Source organism: Macaca mulatta, chromosome 7 (assembly GCF_049350105.2).
Source record: "Macaca mulatta isolate MMU2019108-1 chromosome 7, T2T-MMU8v2.0, whole genome shotgun sequence".
In the NCBI taxonomy this organism is placed as follows: domain Eukaryota; kingdom Metazoa; phylum Chordata; class Mammalia; order Primates; family Cercopithecidae; genus Macaca; species Macaca mulatta.
The window spans coordinates 176,855,194-176,882,146 of NC_133412.1; the positions used below are offsets into that span (position 1 = coordinate 176,855,194).

The 26,953-nt window shown below is 41.1% G+C and overlaps 1 protein-coding gene across 47 annotated transcripts in view; it reads left to right on the forward strand.

Moving 5' to 3' along the window:
* Positions 1–26,953, forward strand: part of MARK3 (microtubule affinity regulating kinase 3) — a 119,003-nt gene that overhangs the window by 49,804 nt on the left and 42,246 nt on the right. For 36 of the 47 annotated variants that reach the window (XM_077941934.1, XM_015144541.3, XM_015144542.3 and 33 more), the window contains 4 exons: positions 10,717–10,765; positions 13,750–13,815; positions 18,962–19,032; positions 24,238–24,294. In XM_077941934.1, coding sequence (XP_077798060.1) covers positions 10,717–10,765; positions 13,750–13,815; positions 18,962–19,032; positions 24,238–24,294 — 243 coding nt within the window. Of the gene's footprint in view, positions 1–10,716; positions 10,766–12,891; positions 13,013–13,749; positions 13,816–18,961; positions 19,033–24,237; positions 24,295–26,953 lie in introns of all 47 variants that reach the window. The other 11 variants (XM_077941930.1, XM_077941935.1, XM_077941941.1 and 8 more) reach the window with 4 other exon arrangements.

The following is a 26,953-nucleotide window of genomic DNA, read 5'->3' on the forward strand; positions in this document are numbered from 1 at the left end:
AATGTTCCATGTTTAGCATATAAATATATATATGAGATGAGCACCCTTATACTACCTGCTTCAAGAAACAGATCTTCAACCATACCTTTAAATCAGTCCCATTTTGTGCACCTCCTCAACCTGATTCCCCTTCTTCATTGCCCACCTACTGGGTAACCACTAACAAGGATTTTGTGTTATTATTTTCTTGCTTGTCTGTATAATTTTACCACATATGGATCCCTCATCAATGTAGTGTAAAGGGTTTTTTTGGTCTGTTTTTTGTTTCTTTTGTGTTTTTTGTTTGTTTGAGACTGAGTCTCGCACTGTCTCCCAGGCTGGAGTACAGTAGTGTAATCTTGGCTCACTGTAACCTCTGCCTCCCAAGTTCAAGCGATTCTTGTGCCTCAGCCTCCCGAGTAGCAAGGATTACAGGCATGTGCCACCATGCCCAGCTAATTTTTGTATTTTTAGTAGAGACTGGGTTCTACCATGTTGGCCAGGCTGGTCTTGAACTCCTAACCTCAAGTAGTCCACCCACCTCGGCCTCCCAAAGTGCTGGGATTACAGGCATGAGCCACCGTGCCCCGCCAATGTAGTGTAAAGTTTAAAAAATTGTGTAAATGAACTCATGTTGTGTGTATTCTCCTATTGGCTTTTGCTTTCTTTTTCTTTTCTTTTTCTTTTTCTTTTTGAGACAGAGTTTCGCTCTTGTTACCCAGGCTGGAGTGCAGTGGTGGGATCTCAGTTTACTGCATCCTCAGCCTCCTGGATTCAAGTGATTCTCCTGCCTCAGCCTCCCAAGTATCTGGGATTACAGGCGTGCACCACCACACCCGGCTAATCTTTGTGTTTTTAGTAGAGACGGGGTTTCACCATGTTGGCCAGGCTGGTGCCGAACTCCTGACCTCAAGTGATCCGCCCGCCTCAGCCTCCCAGAGTACTGGGATTACAGTTGTGAGCCACCATGCCCAGCCACTTTGCTTTCTTTTACCTACGTTGTGTTCCATGTTGATGTATTTTGCTGTAATTCACCTTCACTCCTATGTCCATTTTCAAGAATATATAATATCCCATTATGTGAATATGCCACTCTGTATTTATTCTGTGATTCAGAGACATTTGGATTGCCTTTTGTTTTTTTTTTTTTTTTTCCGAGACGGAGTCTCGCTCTGTCGCCCAGGCTGGAGTGCAGTGGCCGGATCTCAGCTCACTGCAAGCTCCGCCTCCCGGGTTTACGCCATTCTCCTGCCTCAGCCTCCTGAGTAGCTGGGACTACAGGCGCCCGCCACCTCGCCCGGCTAGCTTTTTGTATTTTTTAGTAGAGACGGGGTTTCACCGTGTTAGCCAGGATGGTCTCGATCTCCTGACCTTGTGATCCGCCTGTCTCAGCCTCCCAAAGTGCTGGGATTACAGGCTTGAGCCACCATGCCGGGCCCAGATTGCTTTTTGTATTGTAAACATGACTTCTGTGAATTGTCCTGTGTGTATCCTTGGCACACTTATGAAGAGTTTCTTAAATACATATACTTAGAATTCTGGTATCACAGAGTCTGTCTACACATCCTCCTTGTTCATTAGAGAAGGCCAAATTATTTTCAGAGCAGGTGTGCTAATTTATATTTCCATCAGAAGCATGTAAGAGAACACAAATAATGTAGCATCTTCATCAAAATTTGATTTTCTCTGATTTTTTGAAATTTGTGCCATCACAGGAGAATCGCTTGAACCTGGGAGGTGGAGGTTGCAGTGAGCCGAGATCGCGCCACTGCACTACGCCTGGCGACAGAGCGAGACTCCGTCTCAAAAAAAAAAAAAAAAAAAAAATTGTGCCATCAGTTTGGTAAATATAAAAGTGGTATTTGGCCAGGCATGGTGGCTTGCTCCTGAAATCCCAGCACTTTGGTAGCCTTAGATAGGAAGATCTTTCGAAGCCAGGAGTTCGAGACCAGCCTGGGCAACAGAGCAAGACTCTGTATCTACAAAAAGATTTTTTTTTTTTTTAATTATCTGGGCATGGTGGCACGTAGCTGTGGTCTCAGATATTTGGGAGGCTGAGGATTGATTAAGCCCAGGAGTTTACAGCTGCAGTGAGCTGTGATCACACCACCACACTCCAGCCAGGGCAACAGAGCAAGATCCTGTCTTAAAAAAAAAAAAGAAAAATCTCATTGTGGTTTTAATGTAACATTTTCCTGATTGCTGATGAGGTCATGCATCTTTTTATATTTACGCTTTTTTGGTTCTTCTGTGAAGTACCTATTCATCTTTTGTTTAATTTCTAGTGGATTTTTTTCTTAGTTATTTTAGGATATCATTATATATCATGGATTCTATTGTATAAGTGGCACATACCTTCTACTTGATGGTATTTCTTCACTCTCTTGATATTGTATCTCCGTGAATAGCAGAGGCTCCTAATTTTAAAGCAGTTGAATTTACCAGTCCTTTTGTTTTTTTTTTTTTTTGTATGCTTTGTACTCTTTGTGTCTTTTTGTTGTTGTTGTTGTTTTTGAGACGGAGTCTCGCTCTGTCACCCAGGCTGGAGTGCGGTGGCACGATCTCGGCTCACTGCAAGCTCCGCCTCCCGGGTTCATGCTATTCTCCTGCCTCAGCCTCTCAAGTAGCTGGAACTACAGGTGCCCGCCACCGCGCCCGGCTAATTTTTTTTTGTATTTTTAGTAGAGGCAGAGTTTCACCATGTTAGCCAGGATGGTCTCAATCTCCTGACCTTGTGATCTGCCTGCCTCAGCCTCCCAAAGTGCTGGGATTACAGGCATGAGCCCCCATGCCCGGCTCTTTTTGTGTCTTCCTTAAGAAATTCTTCTCTAGCTGGGGTCATAAAAATATTTTTCTCTGTTGTTTTCAAGTGTTTAAAGTAATCTTTAAGCCACCAGCAGTCATGTGTTACGAGGTAGGGATCCGGTTTCATGGTTTTTCGTATGTATAATCACTTGCTGCCTCACCTCTCCTTTCTTTACTGATCTGCATCATGGACAGAGTCTCCAGGTCTAATCACACACTTTGTTCTTCAGAAGTGGTTGTTCTAGTTCACTTACCAATTGCCATTTGAAAGGCAATTATTTTTATTTTCTTTTCTTTTCTTTTTTTTTTTTTTTTTTTTTGAGACGGAGTCTCGCTCTGCCGCCCAGGCTGGAGTGCAGTGGCCGGATCTCAGCTCACTGCAAACTCCGCCTCCCGGGTTTACGCCGTTCTCCTGCCTCAGCCTCCCGAGTAGCTGGGACTACAGGCGCCCGCCACCTCGCCCGGCTAGCTTTTTGTATTTTTTAGTAGAGACGGGGTTTCACCGGGTTAGCCAGGATGGTCTCGATCTCCTGACCTCGTGATCCGCCCGACTCGGCCTCCCAAAGTACTGGGATTACGGGCTTGAGCCACCGCGCCCGGCTTATTTTCATATTTTAAAATTTTATTTTTAATGATAGGACACCAAATGATTACCAGAACCCCAAAATACATAGGTGAAAATCTGAGCTAAATTAATAGAAACACAGGCATGACAGAGACGACTTCATCACTTAACTCTCTTAGGCCATTCATTAATTACACAATAAGTAGGGAAAAAAAAGGTACATATCTTAATATACAGCACCTCCATGGCCAGGCACCGTGGCTCACTTGAGGCCTGTAATCCCAGCACTTTGGGAAGCCAAGGCGGGCAGATCACGAGGTCAGGAGATCAAGACCATCCTGGCGAACACGGTGAAACCCCGTCTCTACTAAAAATACAAAAAAATTAGCCAGGCGTGGTGGCAGGCGCCTGTAGTCCCAGCTACTCGGGAGGCTGAGGCAGGAGAATGGTGTGAACCCCAGGGGGTCGGAGCTTGCAGTGAGCAGACATTGTGCCACTGCATTCTAGCCTGGGCGACAGAGTGAGACTCCGTCTCAAAAAAAAAAAAAAAATACAGCACCTCCATTAGCCCATATTATAGCTGTTTTAATCCCTTTTTCAGGATACGTAACAGCTATGTGCTAGGATATTATTGTAACTATTCCAGTGTGTGATGACTATGAGGTAAATTATTTTCTCAGCGTTGGGCAATGCATAACATTTGAATAAACCAGACTAACATCTTTCTAGGCTATGGTTCTAATGTAGAGCAATAAAAATAGAAGCAAACAAAATATACAAACATGTGGAACCTATAAAATTCTTGGATCAAAGAAAATTACAAACAAAAATTGCAGTGTATCTAGAAATTACTGATAATAAGCTGTGTGTCAGAACCTATGTTACACTGCTTTTTGGTGCTCTAGGAAATTTGTACCCTTAAACACATTATTAAACAAGAATGACAAGGAATGCATTAAACATTAATAGTTTAGAAAAGGGAACAAAATAAATCTCAGGAATGAATAATAATGTAAGGAGTTAGTAAAGCTAAAGGCAGAAAATAATGAATTTGAAAACAGTAGAAATGGTAAATCCAAAACTTTGGTGGGTTTTATTTTTCCCCCAGGAAGTGAGAAGAGAGGCAATGAAATAGATAAGCTACTAGGTGTTGCCAGGGGGAAGGGAGAGAAAACACAGACAAATGAGGGGGAAATACCAGATACTGAAGAATTTCACTTATTATAAAGGAACCTTTTCTACAACTCTGAAAAATGTTAGAATATCCAAAGAAATTGGTAATTTTCTAGGAAAACAAGACTTATCAAAATTAATTCTAGAAAAGAATCGATATACATCAGCAACAACAGAAGTTGAAAAAGTGGTTAAAATATTGTCAAACCTGGAATTCATGATTGAATTCTTTGAGATCTACTGTGAGTACATACTCTGCCTCTGTTCAGCTGTTCCAGAACTTAAGAAGAGGAACTTTCAAATTATTTTCCCAAATTCAGAAACATTGCTATTGAAATATGTTGGAAACAGGACAGAAAACTATAGTTCAGTTTCACTTACAATATCCATTCTAAAATTGGGAATTAAAAATATTAGCATATAGGACTAAATATTGATACATTAATCTTTGTTTCCCTGAAGATTCACTAAATGATGGTGAAGGAATTAAAAAGGAGGGGAAAAGAGTCCAGGAATTGAGTACTGGGGCATTCTCAGGAAGAGCCCCAAGAGAGGGAGGAGATACCCAGTGGTCACAGTGGAAGTCGTCTTTGATACTTAGAGCATTTGGGGAAGAGGTCGTCTTTAAAATAGGTTACCTACCTAGCACTTGGGAGACCAGACCAGCCTGCGGCAATCAGTGACATCAGTTCCTTTGAGTCCTTCCAGAGATACTCTGTATATTAAGAAGCAAAAAATTTTTTTTTTGCTTTTTTACACAAATGCATTTTCTTGAAAATTCCTTCTCATGAACTTTGCCAGCCTCTCTGTCTTGGTTTGTGTGAGAGGGCCTTTCTTTTTTTTTTTTTTTTTTTTTTTGAGACGGAGTCTCGCTCTGTCGCCCAGGCTGGAGTGCAGTGGCTGGATCTCAGCTCACTGCAAGCTCCGCCTCCCGGGTTCACGCCATTCTCCGGCCTCAGCCTCCCGAGTAGCTGGGACTACAGGCGCCCGCCACCTCGCCCGGCTAGTTTTTTGTATTTCTTAATAGAGACGGGGTTTCACCGTGTTAGCCAGGATGGTTTCGATCTCGTGACCTCGTGATCCACCCGTCTCGGCCTCCCAAAGTGCTGGGATTACAGGCTTGAGCCACCGCGCCCGGCCGAGAGGGCCTTTCATGCACCGTTTAGGTGCTGTAGTAGTTGAGGAAAAGGGACAGTTTCTGTACAGTGATGAGGGAGTGACTTAGGTGGCCTGGTCTCCTGTCGCATACCTGTGTATCTGGAGAAGGGAGCCTAAACACCTTCATTGTGATGGTTTAGATCAGTTTTATGTCTTGTAACCCCCAAGTTTTCTTTCACTTATTCATTTTACTTTCGTATTGGTTGGTAAAATTGTCTTTTTTTTTTTTTTTTTTTTAACTAGAGACTAAAATTCTCTGTCTCTCTCTCTCTCTTTTTCTACTTGTCAAATGGTAATACTTGACAACCCCCAGGTCCTGGCTATTGGGACATGTTTCTTTACTGCTCTGATACTATATATAGATTTAGTGTCCTTGATCCCAGGATTTCAAATCTTTGTCTTCAGAGGTGTTTATTCTCCTCTTGTGTACCAGTTCCATAGAGGATGTATAGATATGAAAATGTGTGGAGGATATAGATTGATCAGTAAGGAGAGAATTCTTTCAATTTATATGTTTCTATGTAATTTGATTTTTTTCCCCAACTAACATCTATTTAAGATTGAAAAGGGAATGTGGAGAAATAAGTTGTATTAAGATAGTAGAAATAGACCAGGCGGTGTCACGCCTGTAATCCTAGCACTTTGGGAGGCCAAGGAGGGCAGATCATGAGGTCAGGAGATCGAGACCAGTCTGGCTAACACGGTGAAACCCCATCTCTACTAAAAATACAAAAATTAGCCGGGCGTGGTGGCGGGCGCCTTTAGTCCCAGCTACTCAGGAGGCAGAGGCAGGAGAATGGCATGAACCTGGGAGGCGGAGCTTGCAGTGAGCCGAGATGGCGCCACTGCACTCCAGCCTGGGCGACAGAGCGAGGCTCCGTCTCAAAAAAAAAAAAAATAGTAGAAATAAGGTGAGTTTCTCTTATTTAAATGGCCTTTTACATTACAAAACTTTAAAAAATTTCTCGTATAGTCCTTAGAGGGACTTTCCTTAAAGTTCACATTTGCCTTTCAGTAAATTATTCCTATCCAAATTTAACTATCTTTGGTCATCAGATTCAGAGATTATGAAGTCTCTGGCATTTTTATCTCACTTGTATGCAGATTGTCAACTTCGTAAAAAGCTCTGTGCCCGTACCCACCTGTTGCTCTGGACTTTTCTATATCAGCAGCTTATAATTTGTTGATTTTTTTTAGTTAAATTTCTAAGGTAGCAGGGTGGAATCCTGAGATGAGCGTAGGCTTTGGAGTCAGGCAACCCAAAGTGAGAATCCTGGCTCCAGCATATATTAGCTGAGTCTTTGGACAAGTTTCCTAACCTGTCTCAGGCATCTTTCTCTGTATATTGGAGATGATCATAGTCAGCTGATAGAGTTGTGAAAATTAAGCTTAGATAAGACTGTAGATGTGAAGCATCTGGCTCTGTGCTTCAGACACAGCAGGCACTAGATAACTGTTAGCTTCCAGCTTCCTCCCTGTCCTCCTTGTTTAACTTAGCATAAAGCTTATTTACACATTTGCTGCCTGCCAGTGTCTACCTAATACATAATTCCAGTAGAGAGGTGAATACGTAAAGTTATTTGGACTAATAACCCGCCACCACCTCTCCTGGGGTTCTTTGGCTGCTCTTTTGCCTACGGAATTAAATTTGTACTAGTCATCTCTCTATCTGGTCCCATTTACCTGTCCTTTTTGTTTTCACGCTGCATCCCTGGTATGACCTCTGCTGTAATTCAGGGGTTCTCACATTTTAACATAGTATCTGCAGAATATTAGTTATCCACTGCTGCCTAACAAATTCCTCCAGAACTTAGCAACTTAAAGCCAAATCTTTTGAATTCCTATAATAGTCTATCTTTTTCCTGCTTTTTGGCTCTAATTCACTTTGTTTCATTTCTACTGTACTGTTAGTAGGGACTTAAAAATCATTGCCTTCATTTGACCTGCTCCCCTGTCATCAGAACTGTGACAGCTCTGTAACAAGCATTGTGCTGCTGAGGATTTAAAAGCTGTGTGGTCATTAGAATGCTGAGGCTGGCTCAAACCACAATTGTTGGTTGGTAGTGCTTTCATGCAGGCATTTATCAAACAAATGCATTTCAGTTGTGTGCCAGGCTTAGTTTCAGGTATACCAGTAGTGAAAGGAGACAGGCATGCTCCCTGTGGGTGACACAGGGATAATAAACAGGTGCACAGAAATGTGTCTTCATAACTTGAAAGACATCCCAGGAAAGAAGTGGACAGATGGCTATTATGCAAAAACAAGGAGACCTACTTAGGTACGTTTTCAGAGAATCTGCCTGGGACTTAAAGGATGAAAAGAGAGAAGACATTTAAAGGAATTTAGTGTCTTCTGTGGCCAGGGGCGGTGGCTCACACCTGTAATCCCAGCACTTTGGAGGCCAAGGTGGACAGATCACCTGAGGTCAGGAGTTCGAGACCAGCCTGGCCAACATGATGAAACCCTATCTCTGCTAAAAATACAAAAATTAGCCAGATGTAGTGGGACCTATAATCGCAGCTACTCAGGAGGCTGAGACAGAAGAATCCCTTGAACCTGGGAGGCGGAGGTTGCAGCGAGCCGATATTGCACCACTGCATTCCAGCATAGGCATCAGAGTAAGACTCCATCTCAAAAATAAACAAACAGACAAACTTAGTATGTTCTAGTAACTAAAAGGAGTTGGCGTGACTAGAACATACCTTTGAAGGGGTATGCAGAAGCTGCAGGATGCAGGGATGCCATGGCCAAGCTCAGAATTTCATTCTCAGTGCAGTATCCTGAGCTGTATTAATATGGCATCCAAAGTGGAGATCATTGGCTTTTTTTTTTTTTTTTTTTTTTTTGATATGGAATCTTGCTCTGTCACCCAGGCTGGAGTGCAGTGGCGCGATCTCAGCTCACTGCAACCTCTAGGAGGTGTTCTAAGTTAGCAGTTGGGAAGTAATTGGGAGACTGGAATTCTAGCTACCAATTCAACTATAATGGGTTGGAAAACAAGATTTCTGTGTTAGTTTAACAGAGGAGAGCTAAAAAAGAACTCAGGCCTGAATGGTTGTCAGGAATTTGGGTGACTGTCTTCTCATCTCAGAACATAAAATGTAGGAATTACCACAGTAGCAAAGGGAGATATTTATGTTGGAGATAAAAATGCTCCTCCCTTCAAAAATGAGACAGTATTTTAGATAGGAAAGGTTATTTATCTGATTACCTGTTTTTAAATTCTGAGCTTAAGGTTATATGTCAAATCCTGTCCGTGGGCTGGGCACGGTGGCCCACACCTGTGATCCTAGCACTTTGGAAGGCTGAGGGGGAGGATTGATTGAGCCCAGGAGGTCAAGGCTACAGTGAACTGTGATCACACCACTACACTCCAACCTGGGCAACAGGGCGAGAGACCCTGTCTCAAAAAATAAAAATAAATTTTAAAAAAATCTGGTCCATGTCCATCTCCTCTTAGCTGCTAATTCAATTTTAGATTAGACACAGTGGACAAGGAGAAGTACGGTGAGAGTCCTGTGATTTCTCACTAGCTTCCTTTCCACATAGGCCACTGCTCCTCCTCTTCCAAGGTTTTTCCCAGCTCTTGCCTCCTGAAGATTGTGGTATCCTGGGTGTTAGGAGACCGGATTCCAGACATATTCCCCACAGAAGGATAGCAGGACCTTAGAAGATCTTTTTCTTTCTTTTCCTGATTTCCTCTTGTTTGCAAGAGGGTTGAATAGGATGGTCTCTAAAATCCTGTTGTTTTTTGGGGTTGTATTAACCCAGGCCATAATGATAAGAACCTGCTCTGAATTCACAACATGTATTTATACAACAGCAATTTAGTATTTCTCCTTATTCTGTGGAATGACTAGGAAGCTCTGCTGGTCTTGGTTGGACGGTTTTTTGTTTGTTTGTCTTTTTGAGACAGGGTCTCGCTTTGTCGCCCAGGCTGGAATGCAGTGGTGCCATCAGCTCACTGCAACCTCCACTTCCCAGGCTCAAGTGATTCTCTTGCCTCAGCCTCCCAAGTAGCTGGGTCTGCAGACACATGCTACTGCACCCAGCTCATTTCTATATTTTTAGTAGAGACAGGGTTTTACCATGTTGCCCCAGCTGGTCTCAAACGCCTGAGCTCAAGTGATCCACCCACCTTGGTCTTCCAAAGTGCTGGGATTACAGGCGTGAGCCACCACGCTCAGCTGGTTTTTCTTAAGGTCTTACCTGGGTTCACCTATGTGGCTGAATTCAGCTGGTGGGTTGGCAGGGGCTGGATGCAGTTACAACAGAGGGTCTGTCTCTTTAAATAACTACGCTTCATCCCCAAAGAGGCCAGACCAGCTCCTTCACAGTGCTCCAAGAGAGCAAGCCATGATACCCAAGCATTTTATCCAGCCTCTGCCTCCTTCAGTTTGCTAAGGTCCCACTGGCCAAAGCAGGTTACATGGCCAGGTCTAATGTCAGTATGAAAGGGGCACTCCACAAAACGTGAACCTGTAAGGCATGACTCATGAGGGTCACTAATGTAATAGTCACCACAACCTCCATGCTAAATTACCTATATTCTCCAGTGAGGATTTCCCAAGGTGGTTTTGTTCATAGTCTTCTAATAGAATTATTTGGAATTAATCAGTTTAATATGCTCATGATGTATTTCACTGGAACCATACAGGTTTTGATTCACAGAGTTGGGAGCCCTGGGTAGATACTGAATCAGACTAAGTTTAATCACAGAAATTATTCCTACCTAAGTCTGATCTTATGTTTTCAAGATAGCATTGTAAAATTCAGAGTGTGTTACCATCCCCCTTTGAGACCTCTGCTGTTTTTAATAAATGGAAAAATTTGGGAATACTATTTGGTAATAGTTTATTAAAACTACTTCAGAGATATTCTGGACTTTCATATTAGTCTTAGATATGGAATAATAAACATTGGCAATGAATCTGTTATCTAAGAGAAAAATTTAAATTTATATTACAACAGTGGAATATAATGTTTAATAACTTGTGTTGGGGGGATTATGTGTTTTGTTTGTTTTTTTTTTTAGCTCTTCAGAGAAGTAAGAATAATGAAGATTTTAAATCATCCCAATATAGGTACTTTCTGCTTTTATAAATACTTTTGGGTCTAAATACATTCTTGAAATTATGTCATAAAGCTAAACACGTATTCTAGAAATGGTAGAGTACACGTCTAGTAAAATATATATACAAGTTGTTGATCATTTGTTTTAGCTTTTTGAAATTACTGAAGACAGGTTAAAAGCTTAGGTATTAAACGTTGAATTTAAAGCTTTAATGTAGTAGAAACATCTGTAATCTGATTGTAATTTTCTAATTTTTAAGTATATTGAAAATATAATTGTATTACATGAGTAGATAGAAGGGAATTTATAGGAAGTCAGAATTAATATTTTCAAAGGGTCTGGGCACAGTGGCTTATGTCTATAATCCCAGCACTTTGGGAAGCCAAGGCAGGAGGATTGCTTGGGGTCAGGAGCTCAAGACCAGCCTAAGCAACAGAGCGAGACCCAGTCTCTACAGAAGAAAAAAAAAAGTAATAATAATAATAAACTTTAAAATTTGTAAAAAGAATATTTCAAAGGTCCAATACTTTTTGCTGTTTGTCCTAAGAAAATACTTATATATGGAATCATATTTAAAAGATGGAATACTTGCTATCTAATGGAATTCTGATAGGAATTATTTTATAAATCAAAGATTTGTTTTCTGTGTCCTCTGTGTGCACAACTCTGTGCCAGGTGCTGGTAGGTGTGTTTAAAGATGAGGAAGGGACATGGTCCTACCCTTACAGTAATTGTAGGAATAAGAAGAGAATAAGCAAATGACTTACTACTGACCCTGCTCTGTATACATCCCAATGAAAACTCTTGATCCCATATACATTGTAATAGAGTTTTAAAAATTACATAACTGCTTTTTTGTATAGTGATAGCTCATACAATCTAAAAATAATATTTCAAGAATGAAATCACTCTTGAGACAGCCCATAATCAGTTTACTGTCAACATCAGTTTTAGGAAACGAAAGGGTTGATGTTTAGTATCAAGGATAGCCTATCAAGAATGCATCAGGCACAGGAATAGAAGAGTAACACAGAACCACCACAGGAAGAAAGAAGCTTTTACAGAGAACTGCTTTTTTAACAAAAGGCGTATGCCCTAGTTCATCAGATCTAAGCCACCATTACTTTAAAGTTGCCCTTGTTTCATATACTACTAAGAGAAATGCTAGCAAGCCTTCGTCCTGGTATCAGGGATATTAATTAAAATGTGAAAAAAAACTTAGAATCAATAAGTATGATTGAAGAAAAAAACCACTGAACAACTTCATAGTTGGATTTAAAGAAAAAAATCACAAGGAATGTAATAGTGGGAAGAAAATCTTGTTTCCTTGATTTTCATTTCAATCCTTTGGGGCTAGCTAGCCAACTCTAGATTTCAAATTCCTACACCCATCCTCCCACCCCCAACAAAAAAACTTTTATCACTGTTGCCTAGAACTAGCTAACATAAACGTATTTATTTTGTCTTTTAATTACTTAAATTGTGACGTGATTAGAGTTTTGTACTTAAAACTTAACATATCTTTGATAAATTGAAATTTTAAAAAATTCCTATTGCATTAAAATAGTTTTCCCAGAAGACTCAAATTTTCATTGGAAGATTAGAAGGGTTTTATTTTTATGCAGTTTACCAACACATGTACCTTAACTTTCTGAAGTGGCTTTTCTTCACAATCTGAACATATCAGAGTCTGGGGAATGGTATGATAGCTTTATTCATCAGTTCATCAAACATTTACCGACTGCTATGTTAGGCACTTTGTTTAGCCTGATACTCTATTAAAGCCTCAGAAAATTGCCTGAAATATAAAACACTAGCATACTCTCCCCCATTTTTGGGTACACTTAATTTTAAAGTAAATATTAACAAAATAAAGTAGATATGCACAATGGTGATTTGATAACTTCAGAGATTTACTCCAGTATCATTTTTAAAATGTGTGTGTGTATTTTTTTTTCTTTTTTTTTGAGACAGGGTCTAGCTCTGTTGTCCAGGCTGGAGTACAGTGGCATGATCTCAGGTCACTGCAACCTCCACCACCCTGGCTCAGGCCATTCTCCCACCTCAGTCTCCGGAGTAACTGGGACTACAGGCGCATGCCACCACACCCAGCTAATTTTTGGCATTTTTTTGTAGAGAGGGGATTTTGCCGTGTTGCCCAGGCTGGTGTCCAACTCCTCAGCAGAAGCGATCCACCTGCGTCAGCCTCCCAAAGTGCTGGGATTACAGGCATGAGCCACCGTACCCAGCCAAAAATGTATATATTTCTAATTGATGTGTTAAGGTTTTATGAATTAGCAATAATAGAAATATTTCCATCTGTAACAAAATACTGCTGTAGGAAAATCACCCTGACCTACTGAAAATTATTCTTATAAAAAAGCGTTTTTCCCCCCCTCAATTAATTGCAATGTAATCCCTTACTTCTTTCCATCTTTGGCATCAGAAAAGTAACAAAGGAACCTTGTTCTTTGAAAGTTGTCATAAGTTTCCCAAGCAATAAAGTTCTCAAATAGAATTACATCCTTAAAGCCATAATCATAAGCAACTAGATTTTAATATCATAAGCACTTGTTGGAGCACTTATCATAATCATAAGCACTTGTTGGAGCAGAGTAGAACTGAGCAGTTGCTACAGGCTGGCCACTTTTCCTGGGGTGCTGGGAGGGCAGCTAGCCAGCACAGACGTGCTGAAGGACAGTGAGGACGACAGAGGAAGTGAGCTCAGGTGCACCTTGCTGGACTGCTGAGCACATATGGAAGTCACACAACACTCAGAAATAATCTTTGTTTTTATGAAATTCCATGCTTTCATAGTCTCTTTTCTGTTGTTGTGATATTTGATAAAATTCCCTAAAAGCATTTTTTAGAGGGCCAGCTATTAAAATCTTTAACAGGGAAAAGGTTGCTTTTCATAGTTACAGTTTATATGTGCATGGTTTGTGCATACAGACGTTTGTCTCTTTTTCTTCTGTATCCTCTCCTCTCCCCCAGTGAAGTTATTCGAAGTCATTGAAACTGAAAAAACACTCTACCTAATCATGGAATATGCAAGTGGAGGTAAGAACATTTATATATGTATCTGGTTTTTTTCTTTCTCCCTTTTAAAAAAATACACAACCATACTGCCCATCATTAAGGTCTCATTTAATGTCCACAGCCCTAATTCACTAGGATGAGAGTCAGAAAAGCAGACTCTTAGCACTTCTAGGGGTTGCCATGAAGCGTTTCACTATTAGCGTTGTTAGTTGATAATGTCTAAATACCTGGATATTTTTTGTGGTAAAACATACATCACTTAAAATTATCATTATAATCATTTTCAGGTGTACAGTTCCGTGGCATTAGCACATTCACATTGTCCTCACCACCACCTGTGTCCAGAACGTTTTCATTTTCCAACACAAAACTCTACACCCATTAAACACTAACTCTCCATTTCTCCTTCCCCCAGTCCCTGGCAACGATTCTCCTTTCTGTCTCTATGAATTTGACTACTCTTGGAACCTCATACAAGTAGAATTATACAGGATTTGTCTTTTTGTGTCTGGCTGATTGATGCAGCATAGTGTCCTCAAAGTTCATCCATGCCATAGCATGTGTCAGAATTTCATTCCTTTTCAAGGCCGAATAATACTCCATTGTGTGTGTGGGACACATGCTCCACATTTTGTTTATCTTGAGTGGCTATTTAAACGTATGAATGCTTAGTCTGTTTGAAACAGATGTGTACTGTGGTTGCTCTGGTTTAGATGCTTTTCTTTACCAGATTTTCATGTCGCTGGTGTCTGTCTTCCCTAAGGCCAGAAGTGATGGTTACAGTACACATCACTAGAGTTTCCTTAAAATAAAGATTAATGACTAGTAACTATTTGCCTACAGTTTTGTAAAAATGTAGACATTTTCTCAAATGCATGTTTATAGCTGCCATCTTTTATAATGATTTGTATTTTATGGTTGAGATTGGGTTGGGTTTGTAGTTTGGGGACCACACGTGAGTTTCATTGTCTGTGAAGAGCAGAAGCTTTCTTGTTCATCTTTTTGTGTTCCCTGCCTCTAGCACACTGCCTGGTACACAGCAGGTACTCAATAGATAAGAATTAGACTGCACTTATGAATTATAAGCTACTGAGTACACATTCTGTTAAACTCTGTAGTAGTTTTATCATTAGCACTTTGATCCGTGTTACAAAACCTGAAGATAGAAAGTTGGATTATAGTCTCATTTGAGTGAGTTTACCATTGAAAATAAAAAGATTGTAAACCTGTTGTGCAAAACAATGAGTTGTAGTGCGCATACCTCTGACGCCACTTTGTTATACTCCTAATTCATTATTAGCTGTGTATTTTATACTTTATATATGTCTAGTGTGGGAATTTCATTGGGATTTTCAAAACTTCAGGAGTAGTAGAAAGAGGGGAAGGTTAATTTCAGGACCAAAAAGCTTTATGGCATTCTAATACTTTCTATGGGCAAACAACACAGAGTAATGTTCATAGCCCTCTTGTTGTACAGCCTCTACAGTGTACAAGGTGCTTTCTCTTACCAGATCTCCTTTGACCTTCACAGCGACTCCATGCTGTGGCCACGCAGTGAGTGATGGGCTTTTTACCCCTGAGGAAATGGAGTCTGGGAAGTCTCACTGTGGGCACTCTGGGCCTGGATCCCTAGTGCTCTGACAGATAGCATTTCTAGTTTGTTGGTCGGTCATGGCTTTCTGTTCCCATCTATTTTAGCTACCCAGGTCACAGAGATTACTCCTATAGGGGCAAGACAAAAACATCTGAGAAGCATCCAGGTTTAGTAGAAAGAGGATGGGCTCTGGAAAAGACAGACATGGAGTGAATCCAGCCAGTGGCCCTCATTGGCCATGTGACCTGGCAAGTAACATGTGCTGAGCTGAGCTTCACGGTGAGCATAGGAACCCCCTCTGAGGGCTCAGTGCACTTGGCAGCATTGTAACAGCATTTAATCATTTAATCCAAGGTGATGGTTCTGTATTACCTTGGGTTTGGTTTGGTTTGGTTTGCGACAGGGTCTCGCTCTGTTGCCCAGGCTGAAGTGCAATGGTGCCATCTCAGCTCACTGCAACCTCTGCTTCCTGGGTTCAAGCGATTCTCGTGCCTCAGCTTCCCGAGTAGCTGGGACTACAGGCGTACGCCACACCCGGCTAATTTTTGTAATTTAAGTAGACGTGAGGTTTTGCCACATTGGCCAGGCTGGTCTTGAACTCCTGACCTCAAGCGATCCACCTGCCTTGGCCTCCCATATTGCTGGAATTACAGGTTTGAGCCACAGCACCTGGCCTCTTTAACACTGTTTTGTTGTTTATTAAAACAATTTCCAGGACATATGTTTTATTGTTGATGTGTTTGACATTGTGAAAAGTTTTATTAAATTGGCCACCCATTCCACCATTGCATCTCCCCCACCCCCCAGCCTGCTGCCTTTTGATTTGGTAGACTCATAGAATTTTAGAATTGAAAATAATCATAGAAATTATAGGGCGATGGTCTAATTTTTACAGATGAAACTAAAGCTCAGAAAGTTTGTTCTATGCCAAGGGGTCCATAGCTAGTTTGTTTCAGGACCTGAACTAGAACTAAGGGCTTTCTGAACTGGCCTGTCAGTGTCCTTCCATCCAGCCACCTGTTCCCTGCCCAGGCAGGAGAGCCACTCTTTGCTTCTTGCTGCTTTTATCTCTAATAAATAGCCTTAAGTGTTTTTCAGTTCAGCTGCTTAACCTGAATGTTAATACATTTTTAATAAGGAAAAAAAGATCTAGATTGAATTCCTGGTTTAAAAGTTGAACTCCTGAATTATAGTTTAATAATTATGAGTGTGACATATGGTTCCAGGAATCTCTTAAGAGGTTTATATTGAATTTAAATTTAGAAAAAAATCTGTCAAAATTATATTGACAGACTTGGATTTTATCTGTGTTATTCTACAAATGTTAGTGGGCTTAATCTTTTTTTAAAGTAAAAACTCTTCCATATGATATTCACTCATGTTTAGTTTTTGCTTATTAACCACTTGTTTTGACATTGTGTGCTTTTCTGCAAATAGAAAGGTCATTCGCATAGAAAATGCTGACACTTTACTGAGCTGACATTTAACTTCATAATTCATCATAGTTAAGTGAATTGTGTTGTGTAAATTCAACAGTGTGTAATGCCTTTTAAAAGATCATTATACAGGCTGGGCATGGTGGCTCATGCCTGTAATCCCAGCACTTTGGGAGGCCAAGATGGGCGGATCATTTGAGGCCAGGAGTTTGAGACCAGCCTGGCCAACGTGGTGAAACCCCCATCTCTACTAAAAATGCAAAAATTAGTGGTGATGCACGCCTGTAATCCCAGCTACTCAGGAGGCTGAGGCACGAGAATTGCTTGAACATGGGAGGCAGAGGTTGCAGTGAGCCAAGATCGGGCCACTGCACTCCAGCCTGGGCGACAGCACAACTCTTTCTCTCTCTCAAAAAAAAAAGATCATTAAGCAATCAAGTAATAACATGAAAATATTGATGCCCATTCATTATGTAAAATTTGTTCTTTCAGAGTTAGGGTTAATAAGAGTTTCAAAGTCAGAGATAATTGTGTAATTCATAATGACTTTCAAGTATCAAAATATTTTAGTTTAATATTTTCACTAAGCTGGTGGATGTATTCCTTTTTTGTGTGAAATAAAGATGTTTCTTTCCCGAAAATACTTTGTATCTAATTTTTTTTTTTTTTTTTTTTTTTTTTTTTTGAGACGAAGTCTTGCTCTGTCGCCCAGGCTGGAATGCAGTGGTGCAATTTTGGCTCACTGCAAGCTTCGCCTCCCAAGTTCATGCCATTCTCCTGCCTCAGCCTCCCCAGTAGCTGGGACTACAGGCGCCTGCCACCTTGCCCGGCTAATTTTTTTGTATTTTTTTAGTAGAGACGGGGTTTCACGGTGTTAGCCAGGATGGTCTCGATCTCCTGACCTCGTGATCCGCCCGTCTCGGCCTCCCAAAGTGCTGGGATTACAGGCGTGAGCCACTGCACCCGGCCTATATCTAATTTTCTAAATTAGTATTCTTGTCTATTGATTTCAGAGGTGGTGATTCTTGATAAGCACTTGACAGTGCTAATAATACATTCCTTGAAGTGTCACCTTTCTTTCCCAAGGAATTAATATTGTGTAAACTGCCACCTAGGTGTGCATCAGCTAGTTCTGTTGGCTTCACCTCCTTGTATCCTGAGCTCCCACTTCTCACCACCACTGCGCTTCCCACTCCAGTCCCCGTCACTTTCATGATTGGTTTGATTATTGTACTGATCTCCCGATTAGTCTTCCTGTCCCTTCCCATCATTGGAAGCCTCTTCCCCGCTAGCAGCCAGTGATCCTTTTAAGAGGTCAGTCATTTCATCTCTGCTTCTCATCTCACTTATAGTAGAGCCAGAGTCCTCACCACAGCCTACAGGACTCTTCCTAGCCTCATGAACTACCCTCTTCCCCTCATTCACATTTCTCCAGCCTTCTTGCTGTTTCTCTTACTACTATAGAATCTTACCCCAGATAACTACATTGTCCACACCCTCAAGTAGTCAGCAAAACACAAGTGTGTGCATGCACAGGCTCGCTTGTCTGTCTCTTTCTCCTACTTTCTCTCCACAGCACTTACTGTCCTCTTATACACTATATGTTTATTCATTTATTGCCCCCTCCCCCAACTAGAATGTAAACTCTCTGAGGAAAGGATCTTGTGTTCACTGCTGCATTTCCACAGAGCCTACCTAGAACAGTGCCTTGCAGTTAATAGACATTCAGTAAATATTTGTTGAATGAATGAATATATTCAGGAAATACTTTGTCATAATCCCGCAATAAGGATGTCCTCTTCTAACACAAATAACTTCATCCATTTTAATTTTCTGTTTTCATTGCTTAGTTTTTATTAAAACCTATTGAAAATGCTCTTTAAAATAAGAGTTTTATAATTTAAGCATAGGGAATTTAATTTTAAGGCTTTTCTCCAGCTTAAAGATTTTGTTGGTGAATTTAAATGCCTGTAGTTAAACTTAAAGCCAGCTTAGCTCAAATTCCACGTATTTCTGGCTAACTTTATATCTATATTTAAAAATTAGAGCATTGCTAAAAGTGAAACATTATCAATTTATGGGAAAATTAATGCTCAGAAGTAGGATTTCTACTTACTTTTATTTCTCTCACCCGTAGGTGAAGTATTTGACTATTTGGTTGCACATGGCAGGATGAAGGAAAAAGAAGCAAGAGCTAAATTTAGACAGGTATGAATTAATGTGTCTTTACTTTGTTAATTTGATAATTTGTCTCACTTAAACCCTGAAGCAAACAAGTGTTTGCCTCCATAAATGCTTATACGGCCTATTGGATGGCAGGGGTTGGCCATTCAATTCAACAAAAATTTATGAAGTGCTTTTCATACCTGAGGCACTGTGCTGGAGGCAGCCTTGGTTCTATTCCTAGCTTTGTAGTGGGAGCATTAGTCTTATACTTAACCTTCCCTTTTTACAATTGAGCCTTAAAAATATAGAGCCTTTCAAAAATGCCTGTGATTACATTAATTAAAACCATTTCAGAGTTTTTAGCAAGCAGAGTGTCAGAACCCCAAAATTCATTATTAGCTTTGTCTAACATAAACCAAGACCAAGTGTAACTCAAACTGTTAATTGGTAACTTTACTTCTTGCTTTGTTTTTACTCTGCTTTTTAAAGAGACATGGGTTTTAATAAGCAGGTTTTAAGCATACAGGTTACTTAACTCTCCTGTCTTTATTAATAATAATTACTGTTACTGATTGACCATGCCACACACTGAGATAAGTACTTTACCAACATTAATGTAAATCTTACAACCACCTTGTGTTATACCCCTTTGCTAAAAAAAATAAGACAGCTGAGACATGGGAAGATTAAATGACTTGCCCAGAATTGCCTTTCTTTTTTTTTTTTTTCCCCCACTTATTGTGGAGAACGGGGTCTCGCTGTATTGCCCAGGCAGGTCCCAGAATTGCCTTTCAAGTAGGAGACCTGCCATAGACTCAGAGTCTCATACCCTCTGACCCCAAAACTCAGATTTGCAGTCATTATATTGTGCTATTATCTAGACTGGGAATCAGCAAACTTCTGTAAAGGGCCCGATAGTGAACATTTTAGGCTTTGTGGACCACACTGTCTCTGTCGCAACTATTTAACTCTCCTGTTGTAGCTTAGAAGCAGTCGTAGGCTGGGTGCTGCGGCTCATGCCTGTAATCCCAGTACTTTGGGAGGCCGAGGTGGATGGATCGCTTGAGGTCAGGACTTCAAGACCAGCCTGGTTAACATAGTGAAACGCTGTCTCTACAAAAACACAAACATTAGCCGGGCATGATGGCAGGAGCCTATAATCCCAGCTACTGGGGAGGCTGAGGCAGGAGAATCACTTGAACCCGGGAGATCGAAGTGGTAGTGAGCCAAGATCACGCCATTGCACTTCAGCCTGGGTGACAGAGTGAGACTCTATCTCAAAAAAAAAAGTAGCAGCTGTAGACAATACCAAATGAATGAACGTGACTGTTCCAACAAAACTTTATTTACAAAAACAGGGATGGGCCGGATGTAACTAGAGGCCATAATTTGCCAACCCCTTATTTAGATGAAGGACAGGAGCAGTGCTTCACTGCTTTTAAATTAACTCTATATTCTCACAAGGTCTACACTGAAATGGAATTATAGCCTCATTTCTCTCAGAACCTTTATATTTTGTTTTATTCATATACAAGGTTGTCAAGATGGACAGACTATTAAATAAAGTTCAAGTCTCCTTTGATTTGCTTAGTCTGATGTTTACATTTGTAAGTGATAGGACTTACTAAGTTTCTTATAAATGTTGCTTATATTTTGCTGTTGCTTAAATACTAATGGTACTTTGAATTCAAATGTACTAAAACCGAAGTAAAAATCAACTTTGGCTATCATTTAACTTCTCTGATCCTGTTTTTAAAGCTATAAAAAAAAAAAAAAAAAAACTTGATGAATTCCATACTTCTTTGCAATTCTAATATCATTTGATTGTATGGTCTATGAAAGGAAATTCAGATTTTTATTAGAAAAAAGTCTGCTTGGCTCTTTCCATAACTGTACTCTTAATTTTTATAAATTGGTCACCTAAAAGGTAAAATGTTTTTGCTTCATACAACTTACATTCCTTCCTGCTTAGATGAATCTGACTTGCAAACATATATGTGAAGATCGCTTATTGACTATGAGGAAGGGACTGATGTCACCCAGCAAGAGCTTACTAACCTAAATCTTGAGGCAATTACTCCAATTTTTATTGTAAATTCCCTGCAGAAATTCTGAAGTCTTTATTTGTGGAGCCTATTAGTTGGACTAGAAAAGATGTTTTGTATGTATGTGTTTTTACAGTTAGCAAATTGATTTAGAGTGCTTTAGAATTGACCCCTTCTTCCATGGTATTTGCCTAAGACAACTCCATTAGACTTGGAAGGATATGCATGATATTGGTGTTTCTACTTTTCCGTTTCAAATGCTGTGGTTTCTTTGTTTTTGTTTTTTGAGATGGAGTCTCCCTCTGTCACTAAGGCTGGAGTGCAGTGGCGTGATCTCAGCTCACTGCAACCTCCACCTCCCAGGTTGAAATGATTCTCCTGCCTCAGCCTTCCGAGTAGCTGGGATTACAAGTGTGCACCACACCCAGCTAATTTTTTTTTGGGTAATTTTAGTAGAGACGGGATTTCACCACTATTGGCCAGGCTGGTCTCGAACTCCTGATCTCAAGTATCTGACCTCCTCAGCCTCCCAAAACGCTGGGATTACAGACGTGAGCCATAGCGCTCAGCCTCAATTTCTGTGCTTTCTAGGAGTTTATAAGTCATCATTACTTTGACTAAGTAAAAAGAAGTTTTTCTATTTATGACAAAAGGGAAGGTATGCCACACACAAAGTACACTGTGTGTGATCCCTTTTCCATATTCATCACCAGATGGGTTTTCCCCTTCCTGCTTCCTCACCAAGCCCATCCTAGTTACTACTTACGACGTTTTAATTTTTTGGTTGAGCTCTTGTTCTTTTCCGAGAAAAAAAAGTAGATTTCCAGCTCCATCTTTTTTACTTACCTCTTTCTTGGTGGGCTGGTGATACTGATTCTTTTTTTTTTTTTTTCTTTTTTTCTTTTTGAGACGGAGTCTCGCTCTGTCGCCCAGGCTGGAGTGCAGTGGCCGGATCTCAGCTCACTGCAAGCTCCGCCTCCCGGGTTCGGGCCATTCTCCTGTCTCAGCCTCCTGAGTAGCTGGGACTACAGGCGCCCGCCACCTCGCCCGGCTAGTTTTTTGTATTTTTTAGTAGAGACGGGGTTTCACTGTGTTAGCCAGGATGGTCTCGATCTCCTGACCTAGTGATCCGCCCGTCTCGGCCTCCCAAAGTGCTGGGATTACAGGCTTGAGCCACCGCGCCCGGCCGGCGATACTGATTCTTTGATGCTCTTTTATGTATGATTGAAAGTGATTTAGGCTAACATTCATAGTTCAACCTAGATAACATCTATTAGCAATCACCATTTCTAGCTGCTGATAGAATGCAAAAAAAGCAGTGGGTTCAAGTTGAGTCTTTTCAGCTTATTGTGGCATCAGGTTAGCTTTGAGCTGTTTTGGAGCTAAAGAGAGAGAGAAATCCTTTGATCTCTTTGAGAAAGGGCAGGAAATCATCAAATCTGATTCAAAAGCAGAATTTGAAAATAAACTATAAGAAAAATCTCAATATGAGGAAAAACTAATATAAATTCTGAATGAGAAAAGGGAAAAGATTAAATAAAATTTACCTGTATCCTAGGTGACAAAACTGTTACTTTGTTTTGGGAAAACAAAGCTGTTTTACTTTTCCAGTTTTCATGCTGACAGAATAGAACAATAGTGATAAATCCAAAGTAACAGATGCTTTAAAACCCGTGTTTTGGCATTGGAATTTTTGTACCTTTAGTTAATTTTAAGTGGGTCTGATATTCTGAATGTTAATTTTAAATAATGAAAGTGCTGATTTTTGTTATCATCTCATCCTAACCCCAGTTTAACTTTTCCTTGCTGCTTATTCTGAACCAAAATATTGTACAGCCCTCTGAGATTTTATGTCCATGGGTGGAGTGCATGGGGCTTACAGCTAAGTGTTGATGATGATTTGGAGGAACCAACAGTATTTTTATTATAACCTCAGTTTTGTGTATATGTAATCATATGTGTCTAAATATACATGCAGAATATCAAAGAAAAGACTAGATGCAAGTGCAACAAAATATCGAGATGTTACCTCTACTTAGTGGTAATGCAGGAATATATTTCTGTAGACTTTTCTGTATTTCCTGAAATTTCTACAATGAGCATATAAAGCTTTAATATTAGAAGACTTTTTTTAAGTGACCAGTAAGTGTGAAATTTCAGTAAAACAATTGTTTAATCATAGGCATGATTGCAAGTTGACTATAAAAGCATACTGTTTGCTGAAAGTGGGAGGAATCCTTAATAGTGCACGTGCACATAGTAGTTTTCATAGTTCACATACGTTACAACATTCATTCCTCCATTTTAATAAAGGAAGAGGAAACTGACCCTCAGAGAAGTTAACTAACTTTTGCTCTCCATAATCCACATTAGTTAATAGAAAGACTGTTGCAGGAAACAGGCTGAGAAGGGCACTTACAGAAGAGTAATCCTTTGATCTATTTGAGAAAGGATTAATCCAGGTATGGATTAACCTGGATTAACACCTGGGTATGGGCAACTCTCTAACCGCTGGTTTGAAGTTGACTCTAAGGATATGGAAAGGTTGCACCAGGCCAGGCACAGTGGCTCACGCCTGTAATCCCAGCACTTTGGGAGGCTGAGGCGGGCAGATCACCTGAGGTCAGGAGTTCGAGACCAGCCTGACCAACGTGGTGAAACCCCGTCTCTACTGAAAATACAAAATTAGCCGGGCATGGTGGTACACACTTGTAATTCCAGCTACTCAGGAGGCTGAGGCAGGAGAACTGCTTGAACCCGGGAGAGGGAGGTTGCAGTGAGCCAAGATGACGCCACTGCACTCCAGCCTGGGTGATAGAACAAGACTGTCAAAAAAAAAAAAAAAAAAGAGGTTGCACCAGAGCCATCTGGGCCTAGGGGCAGCCAGGGTCCTCCAGATCCAGTCAGTTTGTTGGGTCCTGGCACTACACAGTAAATGGAATGTCAGTGGATAGGGTCCAAAAAGAGACTTCAGTTAAAACAGTAGAAAACAGAAGAACATCCTCACCTGTTTGTTTTTGCCCTCACCCCTGAATTTCTCCAGACTGGAAAGTTCAAGGCATAGGAAAATTGTTTTTAGAAATCCACATGGACATTCGAGTGCCTACTGAGTATTCTATATGTGTGAACATTAACAAAGTTATTTTCATCTTAATTACGAATCTGCACCAGTAATGACTGACTCTGTGTCTCTCCTATTCAGATTGTGTCTGCAGTTCAATACTGCCATCAGAAACGGATCGTACATCGAGACCTCAAGGTAAGTAGAAGTGCCTCACTCTCAGTGTATGCTCTGTCTGTATGTGTGCAGTTCTCTCAGTGGTCATTACACAAATGAGGTGTAGATTAGACTTACTAACATTTTTTAAAATCCCACAATAATTGAATCCTCTTAATCAAGTTATAGGAAAGAGCATTAAAAATAAAGAAAAATAAAGTTTATTGAAAGTATTTTACATTTCAGTTAAGGTGACTGGTGGTTGATCTCTGGAGGACAGTCATCACACAACCAAACAAATGGGGGCCTCCAGAAATGTATGGTCGCACCCACAGCATCCTCAGTGCCACCCGGCATTCATTTCTGCTGCTTTCATCAGCATTCTCTCCCGTTAACAGCAGTGCCCGTTTTAGACCTCTTTCAAGGTCCTCAGCCTCTGCCCTCACTCTGGCATAGGATGAGGTTTCGTATTACATAGAGAAAATAGAAAACACAAGGCAGAAACTCTCATTTTCTACCAGGCCCTCAAACCTACCTTCACCTACCCACATCCATCACTTCTTTCCATCCTGTTACAGGAGAGTGGGGTGCTTCTGCTCTGAGCTCTGGGTCCTGATTCCCTCTGGGGGCTGTGCTCTGTGTGATGCCTCTTTTCTCTCCATTTGTTTATTCACTCTCCCTCTCTACTTGCCTTTCACCAGCAGCATTTACACATGCTCAAGTCTACTTTTTTTTTTTTTAAACTAAAAAGCCATCCCTGTTCCCCTTCCAGATACACGTTTTTTCTCTCTTCCCCTTCATAGCCATATTTCTCTAAACATTTCCTAGATTCTGTGTCTTAACTTGGCATTCATCTTCGCTCTCCCCTCACGTAATTGTCATTGACTTGCTTGTTCTCTGCACCCGCCCCTAGAGCATTCACATGCACTCTCTCAGCTCCAGTAGCCAACTGTATGCTGATGGTCCCAAATCCATTCCTGCGGCCAGAGCACTCTTGTGGGATCCAGGACCCAGCTGAGCAAAGCGTATCTTCATGTAAACATCCGTTGGGTGCAGCAGGTTCAAAGCCTATAAACATGAATGTTCACTTCTCATTCAGGTGACTAATGTCCCTCAGGTGCCTTACTCTCCTGTACTACCACTCAGTCACCAAGTCCTTTTGCTGCTCTGTTCCAAATATCTCTTAAGCTCACTCTTTTATGCCCCTGTTACACTATCCAAGGCCAGACCATCATTATCTCATAGTTGATTTCGACACTACTTTCTTACCTGTTCTTCTCTGCTTCTAGTGCCTCTTCTTCCCATGTATTTTTTCTACACTGCACACAGAATGGTCTTTTAAGGAAACACAAATAAGATGGTCATTTCTCTGCTTGAACAACTCTTCAGTGGCTTCCCATTGCTCTTACAATGAAAACTCAAACTTCTCAAGTACAGTCCTTTGTGATCAAGCCCTGACCATCTCCCCAGCCCCCTCTACACATCTCTATCCCACATACGGTCTTTCAGTTTCTTGTGTGAAACATGGTCTGTCTCACATGGGTTCTCACACTCTTTATTCTGCCTGAAATATCCCTCATCAACACATCCATTGTGATCAGATGCACCTTCTGGTGCTTTGATCGCACGTCGTCTGGGAAGCCATCCACACCTTTCAGTGCCAACCCACAACTCCCTGTGCCTCTTCAGTTATGGCATTTGTGTCTCAGGACAGCTGCTTATCATTCTGCCTCTTCTAAACTGTGAGCTGTTAAGGTTTTATCTGTCTTGTTCATCATTATCCATCCAGACATTCATATAGCATCTGCTGTGGAGTAGCCACATAGAAAATAGGAAATGTTTGTTAAAATAAAGTGACTAGGCCGGGTGTGGTGGCTCAAGCCTGTAATCCCAGCACTTTGGGAGGCTGAGGCGGGCGGATCAGGAGATTGAGACCATCCTGGCTAACATGGTGAAACGCCGTCTCTACTAAAAATACAAAAAGAAATTAGTCGGGCATGGTGGCGGGCGCCTGTAGTCCCAGCTACTCTGGAGGCTGAGGCAGGAGAATGGCGTGAACCCGGGAAGCCGAGCTTGCAGTGAGCCGAGATCGTGCCACTGCACTCCAGCCTGGGCGACAGAGCGAGACTCCGTCTCAAAAAAAAATAAAATAAAGTGACTGTGATTTGTCTCTCTCTCTTTTTTTTTTTTTTTTTTTTTTTTGAGGCAGAGTCTCGCTCTGTCGCCCTGGCTGGAGTGCAGTGGTGCAATCTCAGCTCACTGCAACCTCCACCTCCCACGTTCAAGCGATTCTCCTGCCTCAACCTCTCAAGTAGCTGGGATTACAGGTGCCCACCACCACACCTGGCTAATTTTTTGTATTTTTGGTAGAGATGAGGCTTCACCATGTTGGCCAGACTGGTCTCGAACTCCTGACCTCAGGTGATCCACCCGCCTCAGCTTCCAGAAGTGCTGTGATTACAGGCGTGAGCCACCGCACTCAGCCGTGATTTGACTCTTGAATGAGGTTTGGGATTCTCCCCTCCTCATTAACAGCCATTTTATAGCTATTCAGCAGTTTTTATGAAATGCCCCTTTTTAAAAAAAGTTATGTATTTTTTGAGACAGGGTTTTACTCTGTCACCCAGGCTGTAGTGCAGTGGCACAATCATAGCTCATTGCAGCCTCAAACTCCCAGGCTTAAGAGATCCTCCCACATAAG